The sequence below is a fragment of the Struthio camelus genome, chromosome 10, assembly GCF_040807025.1.
Source record: "Struthio camelus isolate bStrCam1 chromosome 10, bStrCam1.hap1, whole genome shotgun sequence".
Lineage (NCBI taxonomy): Eukaryota > Metazoa > Chordata > Aves > Struthioniformes > Struthionidae > Struthio > Struthio camelus.
In genome coordinates, this window is record NC_090951.1 from 15,332,834 (window position 1) to 15,356,842 (window position 24,009).

The following is a 24,009-nucleotide window of genomic DNA, read 5'->3' on the forward strand; positions in this document are numbered from 1 at the left end:
TAACATTTTAAGCAAAAACATTAGCTTAGTTAATTACTGTAATTTATATGATCCTGATTTACTGATCTTCCTCACAGACAACAGACCCAAGAGGTAAATGCTGTGCGAAACAGAGGGAATTTTATAAAACAAAAAGGAAACCCCCAAGTTTATATTAGTTACACAAGGAGACTTGCCAGACAAACTTGAGGGATACAAAGCATCTCTTCCCTCTCCAGGCTCAGAAACATGTGTTGTGCATCCCAACAGTACAGAAGAGGTTTTGCCCTCTAATACCTACTCACACAGCACAGCATGAGATAATCCATTATGGAGACTTCTTGCTACTTGCAGCAAATATTCCTTGTTAGTGTTGTCTGAGGTACAATCAGGCAAGAAAAATCCAAAGGCACCTCCTACTCAGATACAGCTGTTCAGCTTATAGCATTACTTGAATCCCACTGTGCACCCATAGGCACCTCCAAAATTGTCAGTGGGATGAAGGACAGAGGGGAAGGAGACTTTAGTTGATGCATAATGAGAAGTTGCAAATGTCTGTCACAAAGTTATTAAGGTCAGCTTTTCTTTTCTCCTTACGCTTCCTCCTCTTCTTCCTCCTCTTTCTGAACTGCCGGTAAAAGCACAAAAGAAAAAAAATGTCCCAATGGATCTGACTGATTGTTTTGTCCTCAGGATGATAATATGTTCAAATACTGGCAAAAAACTTTTATTCCTTTTGCTCTGAATTACAATAGAAGGTAATTTTTATTCAGAACATTGATTTAGCGCCTAACATTTGCATCTTGCTCAAGCTGCCAGAGGAGAGCAATCGGTTCCATTGACAGTCTGAATCCTCCTCCCTCTTTTTTTTTTTTTTTTTTTAAATAAAACCAAATTGCCTGGCTTCATATTGCAGATCACAGTATACCCATCCTTAGACACCATAAGAAAGTGCAGTTGTTATAAAAGTGGAATTGCCTATTAAATTCACTTTTTCTTTGCGAGGGACTATGGCTTATAATGACATTTTACACTTACATACCGCTATACATGCTGCTTCATCTCCAATACCCCTCAAATTACACCTGAAAAACTTGAAGCGTTACATAGGTAATGAATACCAGCAAGTCCTGCAGGACTTCCATGCGCTGCAGAGCTCTGTTCAGCCAGCCTGCACTGTCACTGGCAAAATAAACTGGTCAGCCACAAGACTCCATCACAGCCTGGATAGAACACAAAAACTTTCTGATGGTAACTGGTCTGCTGTTTGTATGCACTTGTTTTTTGCAAGTAACAACAAATAAGCATGGTCTGGAGTGTGTAGGCAACTGCTTCCACTTCATTAAGAGCAGAAATGAAATAAATATCCAGGATACCTTTAAAATACTTCCAAGCTATCAAATAGCTCAGGAGTGGCAGAGAAAAGGGACATGAATGCTGGAGAACCAGAACTGCAAGTGACCTTGAGCTGGTGATGCCAAAGAGACTTCTGTTCTCAAGGGGGGAAGGAGCGTTTCTTCCGTTTTGGCTTCAACCCCATGCACGCTCTCCCAGCTGCAAGAGAGAGCTGTCAGAAGACAAGAAAAATTAACATTTGACACAAAGAATGGTTTAAGAATCTATGGTGTGACAGTCGAGTTATGATTCCTCCTTGCTAGCTCTGACCAAAGGAAGGAAAAAAGATGTGTCATAGGAACAAAGATGGGGTGATTGGGGGGGCGGAGGGGAACTACAGCATGTACTAAAGTGACGGCTAAGGCTTACATCCCAAACAAGAAATGTCACAGAGGTTAAGACCAGCTGCTCACACAGATCATCTCATTAGATTAGTGCATTGCTTCCAACAACACAGTAAAACTGGAGATGGCTTAAAATACGTAGGTAAATAAAAATTAACCTTTTAAAAGGTCTAAGCAAAGCCAAATCTCTACAAAGAGTTTGGATGCTTTAGGAGAAGTTTGTAATGGTTGTGATGTAACAGAGTTCTAAGGAGAGAAAGAATTAAATGTTGCAAACATTAGGAGCTTACAAAAAGCGAAAGCTAGCAGATGAGCTCAAAACAACCTGGCCATGTCTGCCAAATACATCTCAGATATAAAATATTAATAAATATAATTTACATATTTCCGAATCGGCTGGCAGATTTTTTTTTTAATTATGTTGACAATCTACTTAATTCAAACCTAGTTACTGCAGCTCATTAGCACACATATCTTAATTTTTCCCAATAGATGAAGTAACAGGTTCCTAAACTTTTGAAAAATTGAGCCCTACCAATGAGCAATTTCTTACCACCAGCAGGTTTCCTAGAAACATGAGAGATAATAAATCATCTCCACAGAGTAATGGTGCAGCAAGAGACACCAATTCTCATGACAAATGGCAAGTATTCAAATGGGCATCAGCTTTAATTTAGAGCAATAACCTCCAAGGACAGAATATGCCTTAGATCAAATGTATCTACTCCAATAGCTGGATTTCCTACTTAGAGGAGACAAAAGATTTCCATCTGCTATATTTGGTGGTATACTAGGAACTGGTCCATACCTACTTTAGAAGGCCAAGAACCTGACATTTAATTCATTATTCATGTCAGCTGTTGATTGAAATCCACCTGCACTGTGAAAGGGTCTATAAAGCACTATCAGTTTCCCCAAGTGACCCTGGCATGATATATTTAAATATTGTCTAGTGCACAACAGTTCAACTTTACTGTAATATCGTATCAACTATATCTTAACAATCAATATATCCACATTTGTATGTTTAGCGATGGAAAATTGTTGATATAGCAAGTTACAAAACACTCTCTTGCTAGTCCTGACCAACCCGCCTAAGTACAATGCTCATAGGCACTGGCTCAGCTAAGGAGAGGTTAATGAATTAGGGATCATGTGTAATATTTTTAATGCATCTGTCAAGCAGCTGACAGCAGATAGCTGAACAGATCAATCATGACATTTCATTTACATCAAAGTGATGAGATTTCTAGATAATACTGTTTACTATTTGCCTGCATGGCTTAACAAGAACCTTTAAGTCCTTCCTCCAGGTTACTGTGCCTCTCAGGAGGCCCAAAGAGCACCTGTTGCCTGTTCACATTCACTCGCTTGACCCTAGAGCTTACACTCGCCAAGTCTGCTATCCACAAAAGCTACATTAAGAAGCTGGCTCATATCTTTAATTTTCTTCTTTTCTAACTGTTTATTTACTTCCCTAAACAGCTACTGAAACATTTTACGAAAAGAAAACTCAAAACAGAAGACTGCTAATCAGTAATATATCCTTGGTGCAGTGGTAACACTTCACACCACTGCTCCACCATACTCTCCACGAAGAGCTCTTCTCCGGAAACTGAATGTAAGTCATATTGCTGGTTCTGCTTTCTCTGAATTTCAGTGACATTATATCAAATGCTGACAGTTCCTAGTAAAGCCTACCTGATTCAAATGGGCAGCCACAAAAGCCACCCTTGGATTTGAGAAGCAAACTGTTTTGCCTCTCGTTTGCTAGGCGCTTGGAATTCTTACTATTATTAGGAGCTCAGCAAAGAATTCTATGGCAATTTTTACACCTGCCAAAAGCAGTTGTGTCTATGTCAGTTTGCTCAGGTACAAGTAATTGTAAGTCAGTTGGGATCCCACTGCAATGCAGAAGAATAGCCTTGGCTGTGCAGCAAGGCCAATAACAATAAAAGCAAGTTCTTGTCACTGAAGTGATGAGATAGGCCTCTGAATATATATAGGGAACAAGCACAATCATTCTTGCCAACTTCTAAAATCACTGGCTTTGAATCAAAGCCCTCATAGAAGTCTGCTTTGCCAGCAACAAGTTGTTGTTTCAGAAGGTGAAAATCACCAAACTGCACTGTGCTTTGTGTTATCTTTTGTTCTCTTCCTACTTTGGAAGATCTTTTCAGATCAAGTTTGAAAAATTACCATAAAAATACACACAGAGCTCTACCAACTCGCCAATTTGTAACAATCATTTCCAACTTCAGCTTTCTTAATATTACACCTGACACTTCTGATCAGATTGCATCTAATTTTTTTCTTTGCTCCTCCACTCACTTTTCTGAAGTTGATAGGCAACAATTCTGTGCCACTGGCTACTCTTCTGCCCTTCATAGTTACTGACTGAAAAGTATGAGCACCTGGAAAGCAATTCTGCATTGCACTGTTTTAAGTGTCCATGTGTATGTCAAATTGAAATGCAAAACACAGAAGTTCCTCAAATCACTATGAAACCTCGTCTCAGAAAGACAAACTGCACTGGAATTAGGTGAATGAAGTGTTCAGGTACAGCCACACAAGGGGTGAGCTTATGCACAACAGCCTCCAGCAACTCAAACATTTCTATTGGATTCGAGAGTGCCTTGGCTCCTGACACGCACCTTTGGAAACTTTTCTCAAGGACTCACAAGAATTCAGGCCTTGTGCAATCTGGAGACTCAGTTATCGATTTCTTCTCTCCTTCATATTTCCCTCTAACAGTTGCAGTAGTGGTACAGCAAACCTCAGGTACCATGCTCACTGCTCCTCGCTAATAACATTCTGCACAAGAGTTCAGCAATGCAGGCAGTGTTGTCACTGTTTTGCTTTTTTTTTTTAAGTTTTGTTCTGTTTTTTGTTTTTTTTTGTTATTAAGAACATTCCTTGACATTGCTATTCCCCACTAATAACCAGAGCAACATGTTAGGGAAATTACAGATTAAGCAGATTATCATCTCTCCTATAATGAAGTTTGCTTTATTGCCATATTCACCTGCTGTCATAGAGCTCTATGACATTTTCATTTGACGTCATTCACGAACACAGGCATACTTCATCAGTTCAGGCTTAGTCTCAACAACACAAGCCCTGCTTTGAAAAGGATTCAAAGAGTCCGGGTACAAAAGCTGGGTGATTCTGCAAGTTCTTGCCAGTAATCAAGTACCCGCAAAGAAGCGACTCCCCTTCCCTTTGAATGTTGGTTTGAATGTCTGGCAAAAAACCAAACAAACAAAAAACCAAAATGCTGCATCCATTTCAGAGATGCAAAAGTTCTTCAGCTAATTTTCTAATGGTTTCAATGACTTCAAAAGAGATAAAGGAAAAATAAAAGAATGTCATCTATGGATTTTCTTAAAAAAGAAAAAAACACGTATGTCAGCAGAGTTGCGGAAACCAGCTAACCACAGGCTCCAAGCTTTCCACAGCAAGGAACGAGAGAGCAATCTTTAAAGTTTGTTTATTCTCTAAAGCAGTAACTTTAAGAACATGTGGGTGTGAACCAAAAGCCAGGAGTTAGGGCTCCAGTGATATGTCTAAATACAATGATCCATTTCTTCATCTGAAGTTGATATATCAGTATGAATATCTACTGAAATAGAAATCCAAAGTACCATTAATACTAAATAGATTTGCAGCCATTTCCACTTGCAGAATAGTAAATACTCCTTAGAGCTTCTCTGAGAGGCTTCTATCAGAGCTCAGGAAGTTTCGTTTCCCCAGCTACCTTGCTGCCACAAATCAACAGCCAATAGACTCCAGAATACTAATTCTAAGCAGCTACATACAGGGTTCTCTACACTTTTAAGAAGTTACTGCATTAGCACTACTAAACCATCAATTTTGTAATTCTGCTATTACATCAGCGACAAATTCATCTTAGCTGGATTGCAGAGCCAGTTGTGTAGTGTAATCCCAGATACACTGAAAAGCAGCAATGGACTAGAAAAACACCATCAAGTCCTGGCATTGTAAATCAAAACCACTCAGAGGACAGTAAGCAAGTAAAGCTTGCTGTGTATAAATTGCTTGGACTTCATCATTAGTCAGTATCAGGAGCAGCAGTCACTAAAGGGCAGTAGGGCAGCACCAGCCACACAGGTAGCAACAGTACATCAAGATCTTTTCAGTGTGAGAAATAAGAAGATTGTTTGAAATGCTAGGCAAGATTGCAGTAGACTGACTGCAAGAGAAGACTGCAGTAATACACTGCAAAGAGGTGAGCACCTTGAGAGCAAGGTTCACCTGGCAAGAGTTTACCTATACAGCTCATGAGAATAGGGAAATACAGACTTCCAGTAGCTCTTGTTGAGCCACAGAAGGAAGGACAGAAAAACTTTGCAAAGGTTTCTGAAACTAGAGAAGAGTGGATCTTATGAAACTCTGCATTGACCATAATCCAGTGAAGAGTACCACGAAACTAGCTCAGTGCCCATAGCAACAACTGGCAACCTTCTACCTGGCTTAGCATCACTCTGGCCACAGTAAGAACTGCCCTGTGGAGCTGGATTACCTTGTCAGTCATTTGATAACTTGTGCCAACATTTTATGGCTCTAAAACAGATAAAGCCAAACCCATAAACAAGAAGGTCAGTCAATCAGTCGTCAAAAGCATAGCAAATTATACTCTTGCTAAAGCAAAAGAGGTCAAGGAAGATGCAATTCAGGCTGTGGCAATTCCTAAGCAGGTGCTGAGATTAATTATGACCCAGAAGCTGAAGTTCCCTACACTGGGTTCTGGGGAACTTCAGCTGAAACTGGGAACAGGAACTCACCAAGAAAATGTCCAGAACAGAGCAATTTATAGAAATAGGTATTTCTTCCTAATTCTACCTAGGCCCACAAAATCCCAGTGAGCATGCAATGCCAGCACTGAGAAGGATCAGATCTCCAAAAAAACAAGCATTCAGGAAAGTACATACTTGAAGTCAAAAGACATGCCTAAATAAGTTGGATGAACCAGAAGACACTTGTACCTGAACACCAGCCTGAACACCAAATTGAGGGGACAAACGAGAGAGTGAAAGGTGAGCCACAAATACAGGAAACAACAGCAGAAGAACCTGCTACCTCCTGCTATCTCAATTCATGTATGGGAAAGGTGAAAACAAACCTGTTCTGTAATGTCAGGGACTATATATGTACTGTCTGAAAGTATACCCAATAGAGTATACTTAGACTGAAAGCCACTATACATTGGTGCAAAATTCAAATTTGAGCATATGAAACCTTTCCGAGTTCCCACAAGGCCTGGAAAAACAGTGTTAGCAGCTGAGATGGAAATTTTCCAACCATATATTTTTCTAGCAGTCCTAATCCTCAAAAATTTTATACTACTTTCAGTGATGTTTTTCAGCCTGCCTGCCTTTCTGCTAACTCTCCTTAGTGCAGTCTGTGGGTAGTCTGCCAAGTGTCTAGACCCAAGGGTTGCAGTTTCAGAGCCTCCGCAGTCTGCAGATTGCCCCAGAAGGATCCCAGATCTGGTCAGCAATATAAAGAGAGGAGCAACTTCCCAGCTAAACAGGGGCCTGAACTGCAGGTGTTAAGGCCTGGTCTCCATGAGGCCTATGCCAACAGCTCTATGCTCCAAGTGCTAAACAGCCACACAAAACAGGGTAGACAGTTGTCCAGAGAGATATGAAAACAAAAGTAATTGTTGTGCAACAGAAGACAATCAGCAGTGAATACACAAAGGTATTCACTTTGTGAAGGTATTCACTATGTGAACCAGGAGTACCTGAAGAGTTTCATATAACCCTACATAGGGCTCCTAGAAGGAATAAAGCATGAGTGACAAAACTAGCAAGATGCTACCCAAGAAAGTGAGGTGAAAGCACATCCCCTACCACAAATAAGTAGTAGATCATCATCATCAGGATTAGCATATATGAAGGGACTAGATGACTTCAGATGTCTCATGAAGCGGCCATGTCCTGAAACAAGGATCAGCTCCAACAAATTGGCAGAAGAGACACAGCAACATGACCAAGGTTAAAAGGAATGATGTAGCTGAATATCAAAGCTGTTCAGCTCATGGGAAGGAAAAACTTGAAGGAAGTATAGGCAACTTGGTCTTCAGGCTCGTGTTAGAACTTTTTTTCACCTCATCTCCTAACAGAGTCCGATTAATTTTAGAAACACAGAACCCCCTCATCTTATTTCTCAAGCACGAACAACAGGAAGCACCATCCATCGCACATCTGAACAATAACACAAATTTCCAGGCAATCTGTAAACACGCTCAGATCACTGTGTTGCCTAGTGCTAGAAGTCCTTCCACAACACAAGGATCAGCTAAGCCAGAAACTTACTTGAGTACAAGGCGGCAGATTATCAAATGCTAAGCCAGAAAGAGACAGTTGTCAACAAGCAGGCAAACAGCAGGTTCTACGCTGTAACCACTGAAATTGAAAGTATGGGGTCATCAGCTCCTGGGACAGGCTCAGACCCAACTTTAATAAGAACTGGTCCAAGAAACAGTTTAGGCTTATATGTTTCTCTGCTGGTCATATTCTCCAAAAGCATCTTCCCCTTTATGGTGTTTCATAAATTTCAGGGAATAAAACAAAGAAGACTTTTCCAAAAGATAAATGCAATGAATTTGGTAAACTGGCCTGAATGATAGAATCCAATCCAAGACACCCAAAAACAAGATATTTTCCAATTCTTAGTTGACTGAGGACTCAGTTTGAATTATTGTTGGCTTTCCTAAGTCTAGGATAGCTATTCCCTCAAAGCATTTTCAGAAGAGATAAGTACAATTATCACCAACTTTACAGAAAAGGAAATTGAAGCACAGAATATGAAAGAATTACTCACGGTCACCCAAAAGACCAATTACAGAGAAATCAGATATTCTGAACCTCAGTATAGTATTCATGTCACAGGGAAACACCAACTCTGAGCTGCACAGAGCCAAGGCACAGAAGGCCACGCAGACAGAGAACCGCAGTACTGACAGTTTTTTTCCCCTCCTAGGCACAACAAATATAAAAAACCCTGGATTAGTTGCTTCGATGGTTCTAAAGCCACATTCTGTCAAGCCTTCCTGAAATATCTTTCATTTGCATCCCTCTTACAACAAGCAAAAAAATTCCTCAAAAATTTGTCTTAATTTTATGAACTGTCAAAAACAAATGCAGAAATTCACAAGCTGGTATTTCAGGCTGTTTAATAAAAAGTCGAACATTAACAATTTCAACACACCATTAATTTGTTCAGTGTGAAGAATAGCTAAGTAGTATATTCAATTAATTAGCAGACAATTTTTTTCTGCTCTGTTGGCATAAATGGCCAATAAATCACTTGGCCCCGGGTGTATGACATATCTTGGCTCCTGGACTATTCTGGTTTTTACATAATAAATAATATTAAAAAAAATCATATTGTGTTGGCTACATTAAACACTATATATTACATTAGTATTTTGCTCTAAAGCCTTAAATTCATCTAACCACTGAAATCAGTGGAAATTTTGTTATTTTATTCACCTGGGCCAAATTTCATCTTTTATAATAACTGCTATTGATTTAGTGCACTTACTCCATTAGCTATTTATGGAACTAACATAACTGCAGATATAAACTCTTTACAGAAGCCCATTAGAGCCATTATTGAGGTATTATACTCCTTGAACATTATGATATATATATTTTGCATTCTTTTTAAGTTTGCTTACACTTGTTTTCTGCTTCTGTCTGGATGGTAACAGTCATTTCAGCAACTTAAAGTAGAGATAAATATGCAAAAAAATTGAAGAAAATTGTTTCCCCAGACTTCTTTCCACTATAGCAACTGAAACAACTCCACAAATAGCACTGAAACAGTGTGGTTCGATGGATAGCTTACAATAGTGGAAAATCAGATCCCTATTCTCTGTTCCACCAGTGATGCCTCTCTGCCTCTCTCTTCTAGCAGTTTGTGTTCTGTCGACAGGTGGTAAGCTTTTGGAGACAGACTTGCTTTCACTTCATTCTCTCAGAGCCTTGCACAACAGGGTTCCGATCTCAGAGCTTTTAAGTACTACCATATAGTACATATTTGAGATATTCAGCACAGAGTGTTCAAGTTGATTGCACTGCTTTTACTGCAGGCCAAATAGGCAGATACAGAATTTGGCTCATGAAATTGCTTCCACGTGAGCCTGATGGTGATCTTATTGAAAACACCGGAGGAAAATCATCGCAGCTGAGGTAGACACAAATTGGTCAGTTCTCACAAACAGGACTGTCACTATTTAAGATTTATTAGCAAAGTCCTAGGGAGAAAACACACTAGCAATAGTCAATCTTTTATCTGATAAAGTTACCTTTTGCTTTATGCTGTGGCTGGTTTTTTTTGTTTTTTTTGTTTGCTTTTTTTCCTCCCTCACAAATCTTTAGGACTCCAGAGCAGTTTCACTATCTTAAAACTCCTACACGTATATGACATCTAAAGTAAAAAGCTGTAACAGCTGACCTCCAAGTAATTTGGACGGCACTCTAACACCCTACCCAACAAATATTAGTTTGAACCTCACAGGTTCAAACTTATATTCCAAGAATAATAAACTCATATACAAAGGAGAAGTCTGTGCTCATCATTTCAGAAGCACCTCCTGGACATCAGGTGTTTTGCAAACAGACTGCACAACTTGACCAAAAACTTCAAAAATACATAGTGCTTTACAACAGACATAGAAACCAATACTGCTCCATCCTGAAAAGTTTTACTTTCAAAATAGGCTTATAATAAAACATTCACTAAAAATGATTCCCTTACCGTAAATCTCTTTATGTAATCAGAAACACAAAATCCTCCCATACTCAAACGAAGGGATCTGTGCAGGGAAGATTCTTGATACAGAGTTCCCATCTTGTTTGTCTTGTATGTTGGTCAGTCAGGTAGCCTGAAGCCTTTTACTGAATAAAGCTGCACAGCCTCACTGAATCTTGCTAGAATTCTGCTTGTGTGATAAACTAGGCATTTCATCTTATCTGACACTACACCAGGCATTTCAATCATTTCACTTCCTAATCAGTAGTACTAGGTTCTATCTGTATCCCAGCAGCTCACTTCCTGAATTACTGATAACAGCTACTGTAAGGCACGGAAACAACCTAATGGAAGATGACAGTCAAATCTCTTCAAGTCACTAAACAGTCCCTTCTTTGCATTTCTATGTTTCTTAGTTCATTTTTGCCCAATTTAACTTTGCTTTTGAGTGCATGTTCATTTCAGCCAAACACTTTAAACAGGACTGTCATTTATCCTAATGCTGTTCTCTTTGTTCACTGACACTTATTAACGCAGCAGAGTATTTGCTTTAACCCAAGAACATGATTATACATGTGAACGTTTCATTTCAAGTTTTTAGGCAGTAACAAGAACAGAAGGAACAAAGGAACAGACAAAAGAAAGATAAAATGTTCATCCTCCATCGGACTCCACATACATATATATCCCTACAAGGAGAGTTTCTACAGTTTGATATCACGCACACAAAGCCATTCACTGCAGTCTGTAAAATACCTTACAGCCAAACCAAAGTGCTCACGCAAATGTATGTAGTTATGGAGTCCATGTGGGCACATTTGTAAGCTCCTAGATAGAGAATCTCCTTTTACATTTTTTCTACACACAGATGTTAGATTAATAAGTAGCTATAATGCACCAAATATCCCTCCTCAAGCATTAGCTCTTCAGCTAATGAATTCTTATTTATTTTGCCTTGTGTAAAACATAACTGTTTATACTGAGTTCTTTGCTATAAGATTACATAAGTGCATAAGATACATAGGCAGAGTACAAATTAAAAAAGACAATAGATACCAAGATGTTGGATGATCTGAGACAGGAAATAAGTTCTGGAGAAGCAGCAGCAAATCTAATTTCAGTCGTCTTCTGTGCTGTAGCTTCATTTCCCACATTTCAGTAAGCTGCGGTAGAATTAGCTTGCTTTGACTATTCCTATGAGGAGCACGCTACAAGTAAGCTCCCACTGACCTGAATCACAACAGGCAAAGGTACATAAAATGACAGCCACTCACTACGGACAAATGGCTCTTATGCAGACAGACAGAAAAATTGGGGCTTAGCATGGGTCATGTCTTCACTGATTAAACCAAAAATCTAAGTGTGTTTTACCATGGTATGAGTGTACATCAATTCTCTCCTAAAACAAACAAGCACGCAATGGTGATAAGATACTGTACCTTTATCATCACGATCTAAGAGATGTCAGGCCCGGCAGTGAGGGTATAGATCCAGCTACCCTTCTCACAGCAAAAGAAAGTGCTTTGTTTCCACTTGGGTTTGTGTAGCAAGATAACCAATACGCTGTTTAAAAAAAGAAAAAAAAAGTGAGTACAGACAAAAATCAATGAATTAGGGTAGGTGAGGAATTCTCATATGACAAAGGTCAGGGATGAGATGGCGATGCTTGTTGTGCTGGAAACATTTCTTCCTGCCTGGCAAGGCATGTTTTTCAGGTCATTCAATAAACAAATGAAAAGACCAGAGGTTGCCTGCGGTATAGGATGATTTGACTGCAGCTCACAGGGGTACAGTCTTTCTACCAAAAGGTTAGTAGTCTTAACATCCTGGTATGAGACATAAGCAGCCTGAGGCTGGCTGAAACACTGGCCTTGAACCTCAGTAGATTTGAGCTCCGTCTCTACAGCCAGACTCCTGTGCAAATTGTAACTTGATCTCCATGACTTGGCTTCACCTGTAAGACTGAGTTGAACTCCTCTTAATTCCCATGATAGTTGCAGAGCTTTAGAATCTATTATTATGATTCCCCTTTTTAAAGCCAGAATGAAACCAAAAATTCTAGGTCAAAACCACCTAACAAGTTTAAGACACATCACCTAGGCTCCATACAGTGGTGCAGGAAAAACACGGTCTTCTTGGCAGTAAGCAGCAAGACGGCTGCTGAGCCATTTTGCCTGGACGTGGCAATACGGTTACAGGCTTTACAGTAGTACTTTCAGCGTTATTCCTTGCGTACACATGGATTATTATCCTATCACTCCCAATGGGAAATGAAGCTATCTACATAGGCATCACACACTTGAATGTGGCCTCAAGCTAACTGCCTTGGGTTAAGATGCAGTCGATTGCATTACCCAGGCCCCCATCCCAGATCTCAAGGAAACAATGAATACTGTAGCTATTCAAAAGAAGTAGAGCTTAATTTACAAGTCAGGAGATCCCTACACTGAAGAAAAAATAGCATTTTTAATACATTTATGACTTCTTCCAATAGGTACAAATAATTGTGTTGTTACTCTGGATTTCACAAAGAGATGATATTACTTAATGTGGCAGCAGAGGCACGTAAGCACCATGCCAAGGGGGAGAGCTTGCATGACAAGGAATCCTTTAGGATATTTGGCAAGCAGTCTGGAACAAGCAATGCTCAGCCCCTAACCTTCCATTAGCAGTTCTAAATACAGAACTGTAGTGTAAAACAATACCTTCCTCTAGTATTTTTATTAATTACTAAGAATATAATTATTATGGTGATGAGCTTCACTGGTTTGCTTTTGGAAAAAAGAAAGTTTGGAGCTTTTTTCTCCCCCACCCTCCTTTCAGATCTTACAGTGCAGTTTCTGGATTGTGCTTTCAGAAGGGTACTAAAAGCAACAAAGAAACAGCAGTCCACAACAAAAAGCCCACTTTCACAAAATGACATGTATTACTGTAGATAGAAAACAGGCAATGGACACACACATTTGCTTCACTACTACCGAAAAAGCTAGTGGATTTTACATGCAAGGAAAGACAGTATTTTAGAGCAAAGGACCAAATTTTAAGGGCTAGAGACAAGGAAAGTGCTCGGTTTCAATATAGGCATTCTAGTATAGACTTTGTAGATGCTGCCAGACACTATTTACTTATATAATAAATGCAAAGTTGTTCCCAAAATAATGCAAATAATGCTCAGCAAATTAAATCAAGATCAAGGTTAGTACTTTAACTCTTAAGATCACGCTTTAAATCTGTTATGCTCAAACTCCAAAACTCTTCTTTGAAAGATGTTTTACAGCTCGCTCAGTGCATGCAGAGTGAAGACCAACAAAAGACAAAAAGGTAATGTTTAAGAGGCTATTAAGTATTACTAACTTCTCCGGCCAGCTACTGTCAGATATTTTGTAATTTCAATTCCGGCAGTAAAGACAATGTAAAATGAGGGGGCTCAGCATTTTAGAAGGGGCCTCTCTCATCTCCCAGGATCAGGCTCTGAATCAGGGAGATGCTCGTCGCTCCTCACGCACCTTTTCAAGGAACTTATAACCTAAACAGTATTCCTTAGCTGAAACTTTCTGTTAACATCGTAGTTAAGTACAAAGTATCTTCTTTCCTGAAAATAAATAAGTGAAAGTTTTAGTCCCTTGGCACGTTTCTTTTACGCACTTAAGAGATACTGAGCTATTATTAATAAGCAAGGGCAGGCAATTAACTATGGTGCTGTGCCCAGCTTAACACACCACGCCATGCCCAAAATCTTTAACTGAAGGTTCAGAGTTCCCTTCTAAAAGGGATTTCCAAACTCTGCCACCAACTTACCCTTTCATTACGCTTCCATCCATGCAACAAGCTAGAACAGAATGGCAGCATACAGGACTGTTCCCAGAGAAATGCAAACAGAAACAGCAGGCAGAGTACAGATACCAGAAATGTTTCTGTTCAAGTCCCCTTCAGTATCTGGTCAGAACTAGTATTCAGAAATTTGTGAAGACTTTGACTGATGAGGCATCTAAGAGCAAGCAATTCCTGGTTGTCTGTGTGCCAGTGTCAGCACATTTCTAGAGCTGCTCCACTCACGATGGATTAGTATTAAAGGCCAGATCTGAAAGCCTCCCCCACCTCATTAATATTCATTTTATACTTTAAATCCTATTTGCACAAGGGCTCACCCCCAAAGCCAGGAGCCTCGTAAATTATATTCCATTTTTAAACCTGCAGCATTCACTCTCATTGTTTCAGAATGAAAACACCAGCCGTGACAGCTTTAGGCAGGCTGCTTTTGTTTAAAAGGATAATATCTCTTGGGCTAGATTCAGCTCTGCTTTAACTTCGTTAGTCCACAAAGATTTGCACAACAACGATTCCTGCCTGTAAAGCACTAACACAAGTACAAGTGTCAGCAGTTTTTTCATTCTTTCATTATTCTGCTTTTGTTCAGACTGCCAAAGCGGGTGAACACAATGTCTGCAGCTGAATAAACTCAGGAAAGCCAACTCACCTAGCAAATGCTTCAGAAATAGCTACAAGTTTGCAAGCTATTAAAATAGATTAAAAGAGACAAAGTGACTTAGTATCTACCTTATCTCCTGATAAACACAGGGCAGATAATTTTGCATTCACAGCACACCAGATTATATAGCAAACTCTGCTTTAATTGTCATAAAGAAGGTCCAAAGGAGAACAGATTCAAGTCTTCTCTGTAAGGATGAAGGACAAGGTTTGGGAAGCCGGAATCCTGCACTTTTGTACAGCACAGAGCCTTGGTCCATGGGGGAACCCTAAAGGCAGCAACAAACAACTTTAAGATGCTGAGGCAGACAGCCCCTGCACCCTTCTAGTCTCCGCGAGTACAAGAACATAGAGCAAAAAAGAGGATAAGCTGTTTTGATTTGACCTTGCTCCCCTTTCCAAAGGATGTGTTCTAATACAAATTTACTGTTCAGCAGCTTGCTAGTTCCTAATTGAAAATGCTGCAAAACATTGAGAAGTCACCTTTTGTGAAAACCTGAAACCCAAAGATTTTGATATCTTCCCCCACTTTCCCTTAAAAAAACCTGACAGTAGTGAGAAGCGCAGACCAAGCGTGTTCCCTGCAAAAAGTAAGATGGGATGATTCGGCTGTCACTTGTAGTGGATGAGAGATTTTATCAAGCTCCCACAGTATGTGAAGTATTCTGTACTTTATCAGGAGTCATTCAATTGACACCATCCCCTTCTACTCTCTTGCCAGCTCTGAGCCATACAGCACAGTTGACGATTGCTTCCTCTAATTTAAACAGTCCGTTAACTAGAAAACGCATCATTTCTGTGAATAATCCATAAAGTACACGCACAGCACCAAGATGAGTGGAACATACTTATCAAGTTAGATTTATTAGATCCTTCACTTCTGAGTTTGAAATTCAGAGGTGCTTATTTCAGATGTATTTTAACTTTGGCTATCTGGATTGCTGGACGCTCATATAAGAGGAAAAAAAAAAAAAAACATGTCACTAACTGGCTTCATTCTAGTCCTTGGAAAGCTTCCTTGCAAGATGTTTCCTTGCTTTGAATCAGCTGTGGAAAACAAGGATGAACATTTCCAGTCCCACTTCTGGTGGTGGAGGATCTTGTTCATCTTCCACATCATGTCTGAAACAGTTTCCCAGTAGCCTGTAACCAGAAGAAAAGGCCAGCGAACTCACAACCTAACATACGGATGGGGAAGCCACAGCAATACAGGAGAAAAAGAGCCTTTGGATTCCTTGCTCAAACCACCTAATTTTTAGGTAAAGAGGAGCTACTCAATCCAGAGAGCGTATTTCCTCAAATTCACCCTCCTCTCCTACAAATGGAGCACCTCTCTAGTCACCTCCCCCTTGTTCTCCAAACTCCCCTCTGCCTCTTCACATCTTCCTTCCAGAGATCAAACACACATGCACTACTTTCTCTCTGATGACATACTAATTAAGATCTCAATGTGTCTCACCTTGTTATTCTGCCCTTTTCCATTCTCCAGCTCAGTCTACCTTAACCTCTCCTCTCCCATAATTTCCAGGCTGATCCTCTCCATTATCCGTACAGACGTTTCTCTTCACTGCCCTCCTTGTTCTTAACTTGGTGTTTTTTTCCCTTCCCATTCCATGCCCTGGTCCTTCCAACGCACAGCTTTCCTGCCCAATCACTCCGGTCCCTGCCTCCTCCTCATCCCAGCAGAGTGAGTCCCAACTACCCTCCTTCATTTGCTATTTTAGAAAGCTCCATTGCAGTTATAATGCTAATAAATGAGAACTGTATGCCTTGAAGCCCCAGAAATTAAGACCCTCATTAATGTTTCAGTAACCATCATACAGCAGCAGTCTCTCAGTGGCCTTTTCAAGCATGCCTTTGAAAATCACTGCAGTTATAAAGGGCACAAGCTGTCAAAAATCCCTAAAAATATTACAGTTTGATCATCAAAAAAGGAAGTGGCAGTAAATTGACAAGCACTGTCAAATGACAGCTTCATCTCAGAAACAATCTTATACCCCAACCCAACTGCTGGTCTCAAAAAATACCTAAATATCATATTTGTGACCTTCCTGGATCCCTCAGGTTTAAGTAATTCAATCCTTTTGTTTCCCAGGAATGGTTTTAAAACCTAGGCATTCAAAATAGAACGTGTCCCCTGTTCTTTTCCACTTGCTGTCTTTTATTTTTGATATTTTTATACTTGGTGGGTGCAGGGTTCTGCTTGTTTCGTTCTCAAGCTCTCCTAACACATTTTAACAATCCAATAAAGAATTAGAAAAACATTTTACTAGATATGTTTTCCTACATACAATTGCCATGTCTCAAAATCAAAACTGCTGAACAGTATAAAGCATTAAGATGTTTCCTGTTCCAAACTCTGAACTCCTTTATCCTTTTTTCCCCCCAGAGCTACATTTAGCTGCACACGCATGAGCTGTACGTAAACGTGAGCTTCACTGTTGCTAAGTAACTGCATGCCAGTAGATAGCATTGTGAATGTTGTAAGCAACATCATACAAGTTGCCAAGCTCAGAATTTGGTCAGTGCCAAGAAATGCAAGCCAAATATTTTGGAAGGGATTTGCTTAGATCTTTGTAAAACAAGTGTGAGCAACAATGAAAGACAAAAACACCAAGTGACTAGATTTCTGAGCAGTCCTGAACCCTGTGGGACGCACTTCTTCCATATCAGTACAACTATTGACCATTCTTCATAATGGAGCTATTCATATTTATCTCAATTAGGATTCTCAATTTTCATTCAGCCCATTCTTGCTTTGCAATACTATTTTCAAAACACTCCTCTAAGAGTTGTAAAAACTTCACAACATTTTGAACATTCAGTTAAATAAAAAGTTTGTTTTGTAAGTATCTTCCTGGAAACCTTTCATTGCATATCAAGACCTGCCATTATAAAAAAGTCCTAAGAGTAAGTTTCAATGTTCAATCTCAAACCTGAAAATTGATTTGTCTGTTTACTTTGGTAGGGGTGTCTACTTGCATCATTTAAAGTTTTTCCCCCCCCCCCCCAACATTAGAGAATAAAACTACAGGATCAGGCTCTGAATAAAGTGCTATCACTTGAATGGTTCTTGCTAATCAGAGAGAAAGCAGAGATACAAAACTAAGCAAAAAGTTCATTGAACATTTTGCAAGGTTAGTATCAGTTTGGATAAGATGTAGTTAAGCTGTTCGAAAATACAAGCAGTAATTACTTTCAGTACCATCTCTCCAAAATTGAATTGAAGGCACCAACCTGCCCAAGACTTGACAAACACCAATTAATATCCTAGAGTATCTCATAAGTTAATACATTAATTCCATTTGTTAGAAAAAGATTTGTCTTATAAAACAGCAAGATTTGTTACTCTTTCAAGATGACAGGAAGTAACTAGCATCCTTCCTTGCCTGTTTCAGAAAGCTATAGAGAAAAAAATTATACCTTCATCCTCAGTCTACTGAGAGATAGTAAGAGAGGTCCCATAGCGAGTATTAAAAAATAAACAAATAAACAGAGCCCTGTATTTCCAACTTCATTCAAGAAGATTACACGTCTACATTTAATAGTTTTAATGAATTCCTCAGCTGACAGAGTGATGCAAAAGTGAACAGCAGTTCCTTTCAACAGTTTTACACTCATGCCTTATTTGTCTTATGTTCAAGACAAAACCTGCATTGCCTTTATGACGCTCAGTGTACTTACACAACAGATCAAATACCTAGTGCACCTCTTGTGCACGTCATGGCAATACTAGATCTAAAGATTCATGAACTATGCTGTGAATAAACTACATCTCTTTAGCAGACATCATTACTTAATCTTTTAAGTAAACAATTAATCTTTTACATCAGACATTTTAATTAGTTTGTCAGAAAAGTACACTCCATCAATAAACATCATTTTCAAATACGTTACAGACTACCATGCAGTGCAAGTAAAAAATTAAAAAAAAAAAAAATCAATGCTGGGACACAATATCATTAATTCCTTTTACTGAAAGCTAGAACTCCTGATTCACCTCTTCCTCAGTGACCTGAGATGAAACAGTTCTCTCCTGTTTTTCAGTTCAGGAGCTGGGACCCAGGCCATTTACATAGCAGACACAACCATGCAGCTAATAATTATACATCCTCATAGGTGCACATGGGCACACACACACAAACATTCTACTCAACAGCTTCTCCAAATAAAGCAACCCAGATCTCAGTCTGAAGATTTTTCTTTATTAGCAAAATATTTTTAATAAAATATTCAAAAGCTGTTCATTCCAACACAGAACAAAAACAATTGGACCTTGGAAAGTTGCCACACTATTAATGTTTGTGCTCATACTAGCTGGAACACTCCCTGTGTTTAGGATCGTCAACACTGTCCAGGAGTAAAAATAGTATTTCTTATTTCCTAATGATGGAATCGAAGAGTAAGTAAGCTACAACAGAGAAAAATAACTGCATAGGAGGATACTAAAGGCAATGAAGTAGCTTTTATAAGTAAAAGATGCAGTTCAAGTTTTATGTACAAAGCTAAGAACTACCAGGAAAAGCACCTTGCAGTACTCAACTTTTTCTTGGGGGATACCTCCAAATGATTCATGAGCACCATGTTTTGAGCTTGAAATAGAACAGTTTAGGTGAAAGCAGGTTTAGGTTTCTTCTGGAACAAGAAGAAATATATGGATTTATCAGTGTTCATTGCCTCCTGCCTAATCAATTTCTTGCTTTTCACTTAGATTCTACATCTAGTTCAACAGCCAGCAGCTATAAATAAACCTTTTTATTTATACAGCATGAAAAAACCCCCCACACTTTTCAGTGCATTATTTTAGAGACTGTTTCCGTTCATTATCAATTCAAAATAAAATAGCTACTGAAAATACAGCATTGTCTGATCAATGAAAAACTAGGTTTTAACTAAACACAGAAGAAAAACGTACAAACAGTGTAAAAATATAATAAGGCAGCAAAATTGATCTCCTTCTAGTCCACAGAAAGAAGGCTTAGTCAGTCAAGCCTTGAGGCAGCCAGCCTGTTAGAATCCTGTAACTACTAGTAAGTGAAAGTGACAGCCCAAAGGGAAGACAACTTACTATTACTACTTAGTATTAGAGTTGCCCTACCACCACTGCTACCAGAGTAACAGCCTCCAGAAAGGATATGGGACAAGTAATTGGGGCAGATAACTTGGGGGGTGGGGGGGCAACATCTTAAAACGCTACAGTTAGATTTGCTAGAAGATCTGCCATCATTCATGGTGAAATAAAATACTAGGATGCCTACTTAAAAGAATATTGATGGTATCATTAATATTACTTATAAGAATAAATTGCTTTTAGACTCATCTGAAAGTGTTGATTAACTCCATTAACATTTGTTCTGCTATATTTTCAGTAAGAAGTGAGGTGCATTAGGAGACTTGTAGAGTAAAACAGCTGGTGCTGAGAGCCCAACAACTACTAGAGGTAGAGGCAGCAGTATACCATGCTTACTCAGCCTGGTCCTGTAAATTAAGCAACCACTAGCAGTTGCAACACATCTAGATCAGTTTCTCCTGACAGGAGTCTAGTTCATGCTCCCCAAGACCATTCCACAGTGCCAACAAAGCCATTGGATGTAGAGACTATCAGAAGAGTTTATTCAAAAATACATTCCCAATTCAAACAAAACTCACATAGATATACCCAGATATTTAAAAAAAAAAAAAGAAAAGAAAAGAAAAGAAAAGAGAAACCCCAGGAAAACCTGCATGGGTTCATGCATATAGAGGAATTCTGTTCTGAAAAACAGCAATTCAAAAAGACTTAACACTAAATAGTACTTTGGTTTAAGAGCGCTCTCTGGTTACACTATTTATCACAGGTTATAAGTACCCTAACGGAAAAAAAGCAAGCACTATTTATCACAGCTTATAAGTACCTTAATGGAAAAAAAGCAAGCACTATGTCCTGTTATGCCATAAGAAACGAAGCATCCTTGACAGGACATTCCAAGATAAGAGGAAAGGACATAGGGCTGCTAGCTGCCTACATGAATCTTAGTTTCAGATTAAAAAAAAAAAAAAAAAAAACAGGAAATCCTAATTAAAACCACCCCAAAGGCCTTAGTTGAAACCTGGGCCTCAACTGAAGCAAATCTCTCAGAACTCTAGTCTCCCTCATTGTAAATCCTACCACTAGCCACAGGGTGATGTTAACCCACAAGAGATTCCCCTTCTCCCGTCTCATTTTCAAGTTCTTTAATCAATTGTAACGGTACTAGAGTGAAAATAACACAAAAACTAGCAAGACCCTTGTAAGTAACTTCAGAAAATTCTCTCATATATATGACTTTTGGAGGTGGTGCAGAAAAGTTTTCCTAAACCACTTTTGATTACACTGCCACCTGAAAGTTAGGAGTTCTTTGGTCTCGACAGACTACTCATGGTCACCAATTTCCAGAGTTTAAGAGATAAGGTCCCAGAATAACTGAAGCAGCCATTTATTCTCAGTGCAGAAAGAAAGTAAAACCCATTAGCAGGTTTTTAAGCTCCAAAGTTAAAGACAAGCAAGTGACGTTCTAAAGAAACTGCAGCAAAAGCATGCTGAAAGATAAAACTACTGTGCTCTTCCTAGTCTCAGTACTAAGACTGCCCGAATACGTATTACTTTTCCTTAGAATAAGGCTGCCATCTAGCAGCCGAATGGAGTAAACACAGCAAAACCTCAAGGCGACATATGAACTGGGAACCTGCTTGGCGTTCTGACCTGCTATTACACAGCAAAATAAATACAGGAAGCACAGGTCTCCAGAAAAAGGGAACAGCAGTGGCAGAAAGAGCTTGCTGAACAGTGGTTTCTAAATAGGCAGTTCTCCAGTACAATCCTGAACTATTCAGTTCACAACGTCAAGTTTATCTAGACAGATAGGTCAACATACAGAGTTCTTAGAGTGGTATTTTTGCAATCGTAATGTACTTAATCTTTCAATTTAATGGAAAAATTCCGGTCTAATTCACTTTTTCTGGAACAAGCTGAATTTTCTGCTTGAAGCCTCAGGCTATAAAATGCAGTGAAACAGATCAAGTTTGAACCGCATAGACATTCAAAGGCAGGGTAGGCCCTAAAATCCCACACGGTGGAACTAAAGGGGAGCACAAAAGATTACATAAACAACTTCCTGAAGTGTTACACATTTATTCTTGCTTCTTGGAAAATATGCAATTTCCAGGTAAGTCAGAGTTATTTTAAAGATAGGCACAGCTATACTCTACAATATATAGAATTTTACTCCATCACCATTTAGCTGTCATTGGCTTTATTTTACAGTTTTGTAGACTGAGATCTAATACATTTTAGAACTATAATCCAATACGATGTACCAGTTTTATCCGTTGATCATCTCTAACATACAAAGAAGGAGCTCATGAAACACTATCTTGTTGATGGATACTTCACACAGTGCAAGACACATTCAAGTTCAGCCATTAAGCATGTCCCAAAAAGCCTATGTCTTAAGATGCTATAGGCTCAGAGCTTTTGGAGAATGCCAGTGTCCCATATATACAGGAAAGAACAGTGTTTCTGATCAGTGGGAAGAAAAAGTCTCTTGCTTTGCAAGATCCAGCCTGGTCCACTGGCAAAGAACTACCCTCTCCCTGGGGTACTTTCAAGACCATTACTTCCATTATAGTTTTCTTGAAGAAACTTGAAGCCAGCAGGGGAAGAAAAACAGCCTAACTAGAACTGGGAAAGAGCTGACAGTAGAGACTTGGGGAAGACAAGGGGAACTAATACAGATATAGAACTCAACCACCATTTCAAGATTAACCATCAATGCAGGGGAGCCAGGGAGATGGGAAAAGACCTTGCACTTAGAGAAGTATGAATGTGTTTTTCAGTGCTTAACAGTGAAGGGGCCACTTAAACAGAAGCAGTAAGTTAAATTGTCACATCTAACCACACCTAATTTCAGTTCTCTGAATATAACCTATTTTAAAGAATTTTCATTCTTCATACAGGAAGAGAAAGAAACAGGTACCGTAGGAATGCAACTCGGAGCACTGAGCAGACAGGATTAGTATTTCCCTCTATCTCTTCTTAACATATTAGATCTCATTCTATAAACAGGACCAACAGAAGCCTGATCATGCCTTAATTTTCAAAATGAGAACTGGAAACGTGCCTTTTGTCATTCTGACTTTAATAACTTACCATGCAAACAGCTGTTACGATGCATACTCTCTATCCTTACAAGTTACTCATCTGTCCTTACTACTGGTATCTGTGACAGGGCTACAGTTCTGGAAAGCAGAAGTTTACATGACGTAGGCAAACAGGTCTTGTGTTTGCAATTCCTCATTTACTGGAATAAAGACAAATATAGATTAGCAGTTTAAGCACATCTCCACACTCGTTCCTCTTATCCAATGTTATAGAGGACCCCAAATACTCATTAGGGGTTAAAAATTTAAAATCACTTTCTGTGTTTTCTTTTTTGCTTGCAACATTTGCATCTAATCTGTCCCTTGTGGCTTAATTAATTGAAAACTAACATAGCTCCTTCCTTTATACTGTAAGTAATAATGGCCAGTGTTTAATAATCTAGCTTTATTAATAAAAGCTTCCATCTAGAGATCAGTTCTGTAGCAGAACCCTATTTGGTAATTCTCACTATTAATGCAAGTTTTTCTTCAATATTACTCAAATGCTTTTCCAGTGTTAACTAACATATTTAGTTGCATTCCACTTCTTAGAAGACAACAAGCGAGATAAACGAATGTCAGATGTTATGAATACAATTATCTCCCACACTTACTCCCTCAGGATTTTACAGGATTTGAGGTTTTGGGTTTTTTTCTTGTTGTTCTTGTTTTTTAAAGCAAATATTAACGTGCAAGAGTTTTGGCTCAATTTGCACTATATCACTTTAACAAAGACTGCTTTGTTGAACGCTTGCCCCAGGTCTATTTCTACCAAAGCTGCTAATTTTCTCATGCAGGTAGACTTCTGCAAGAACAAGACCAGTGTTTACAACATTCCAGCAAAGGCATTACTCCTAAGAAT

General features: G+C 39.1%; 1 protein-coding gene across 2 annotated transcripts in view; it reads right to left on the reverse strand.

Annotated features, from left to right (window-relative positions):
• MYLK3 (myosin light chain kinase 3) overlaps positions 1 to 23,828 on the reverse strand; it is a 49,486-nt gene extending 25,658 nt beyond the window's left edge. Inside the window, exons 1-2 of one of the 2 annotated variants that reach the window (XM_068955956.1) lie at positions 23,158 to 23,828; positions 11,942 to 12,065 (exon numbers count right to left, since the gene is read on the reverse strand). In XM_068955956.1, coding sequence (XP_068812057.1) covers positions 11,942 to 11,950 — 9 coding nt within the window. In that variant the 5' untranslated portion in view covers positions 11,951 to 12,065; positions 23,158 to 23,828. Of the gene's footprint in view, positions 1 to 11,941; positions 12,066 to 14,300; positions 14,547 to 23,157 lie in introns of those variants that run through there. The other variant, XM_068955955.1, reaches the window with a different exon arrangement.
• Between the last annotated feature and the right edge of the window lie 181 nt (positions 23,829 to 24,009).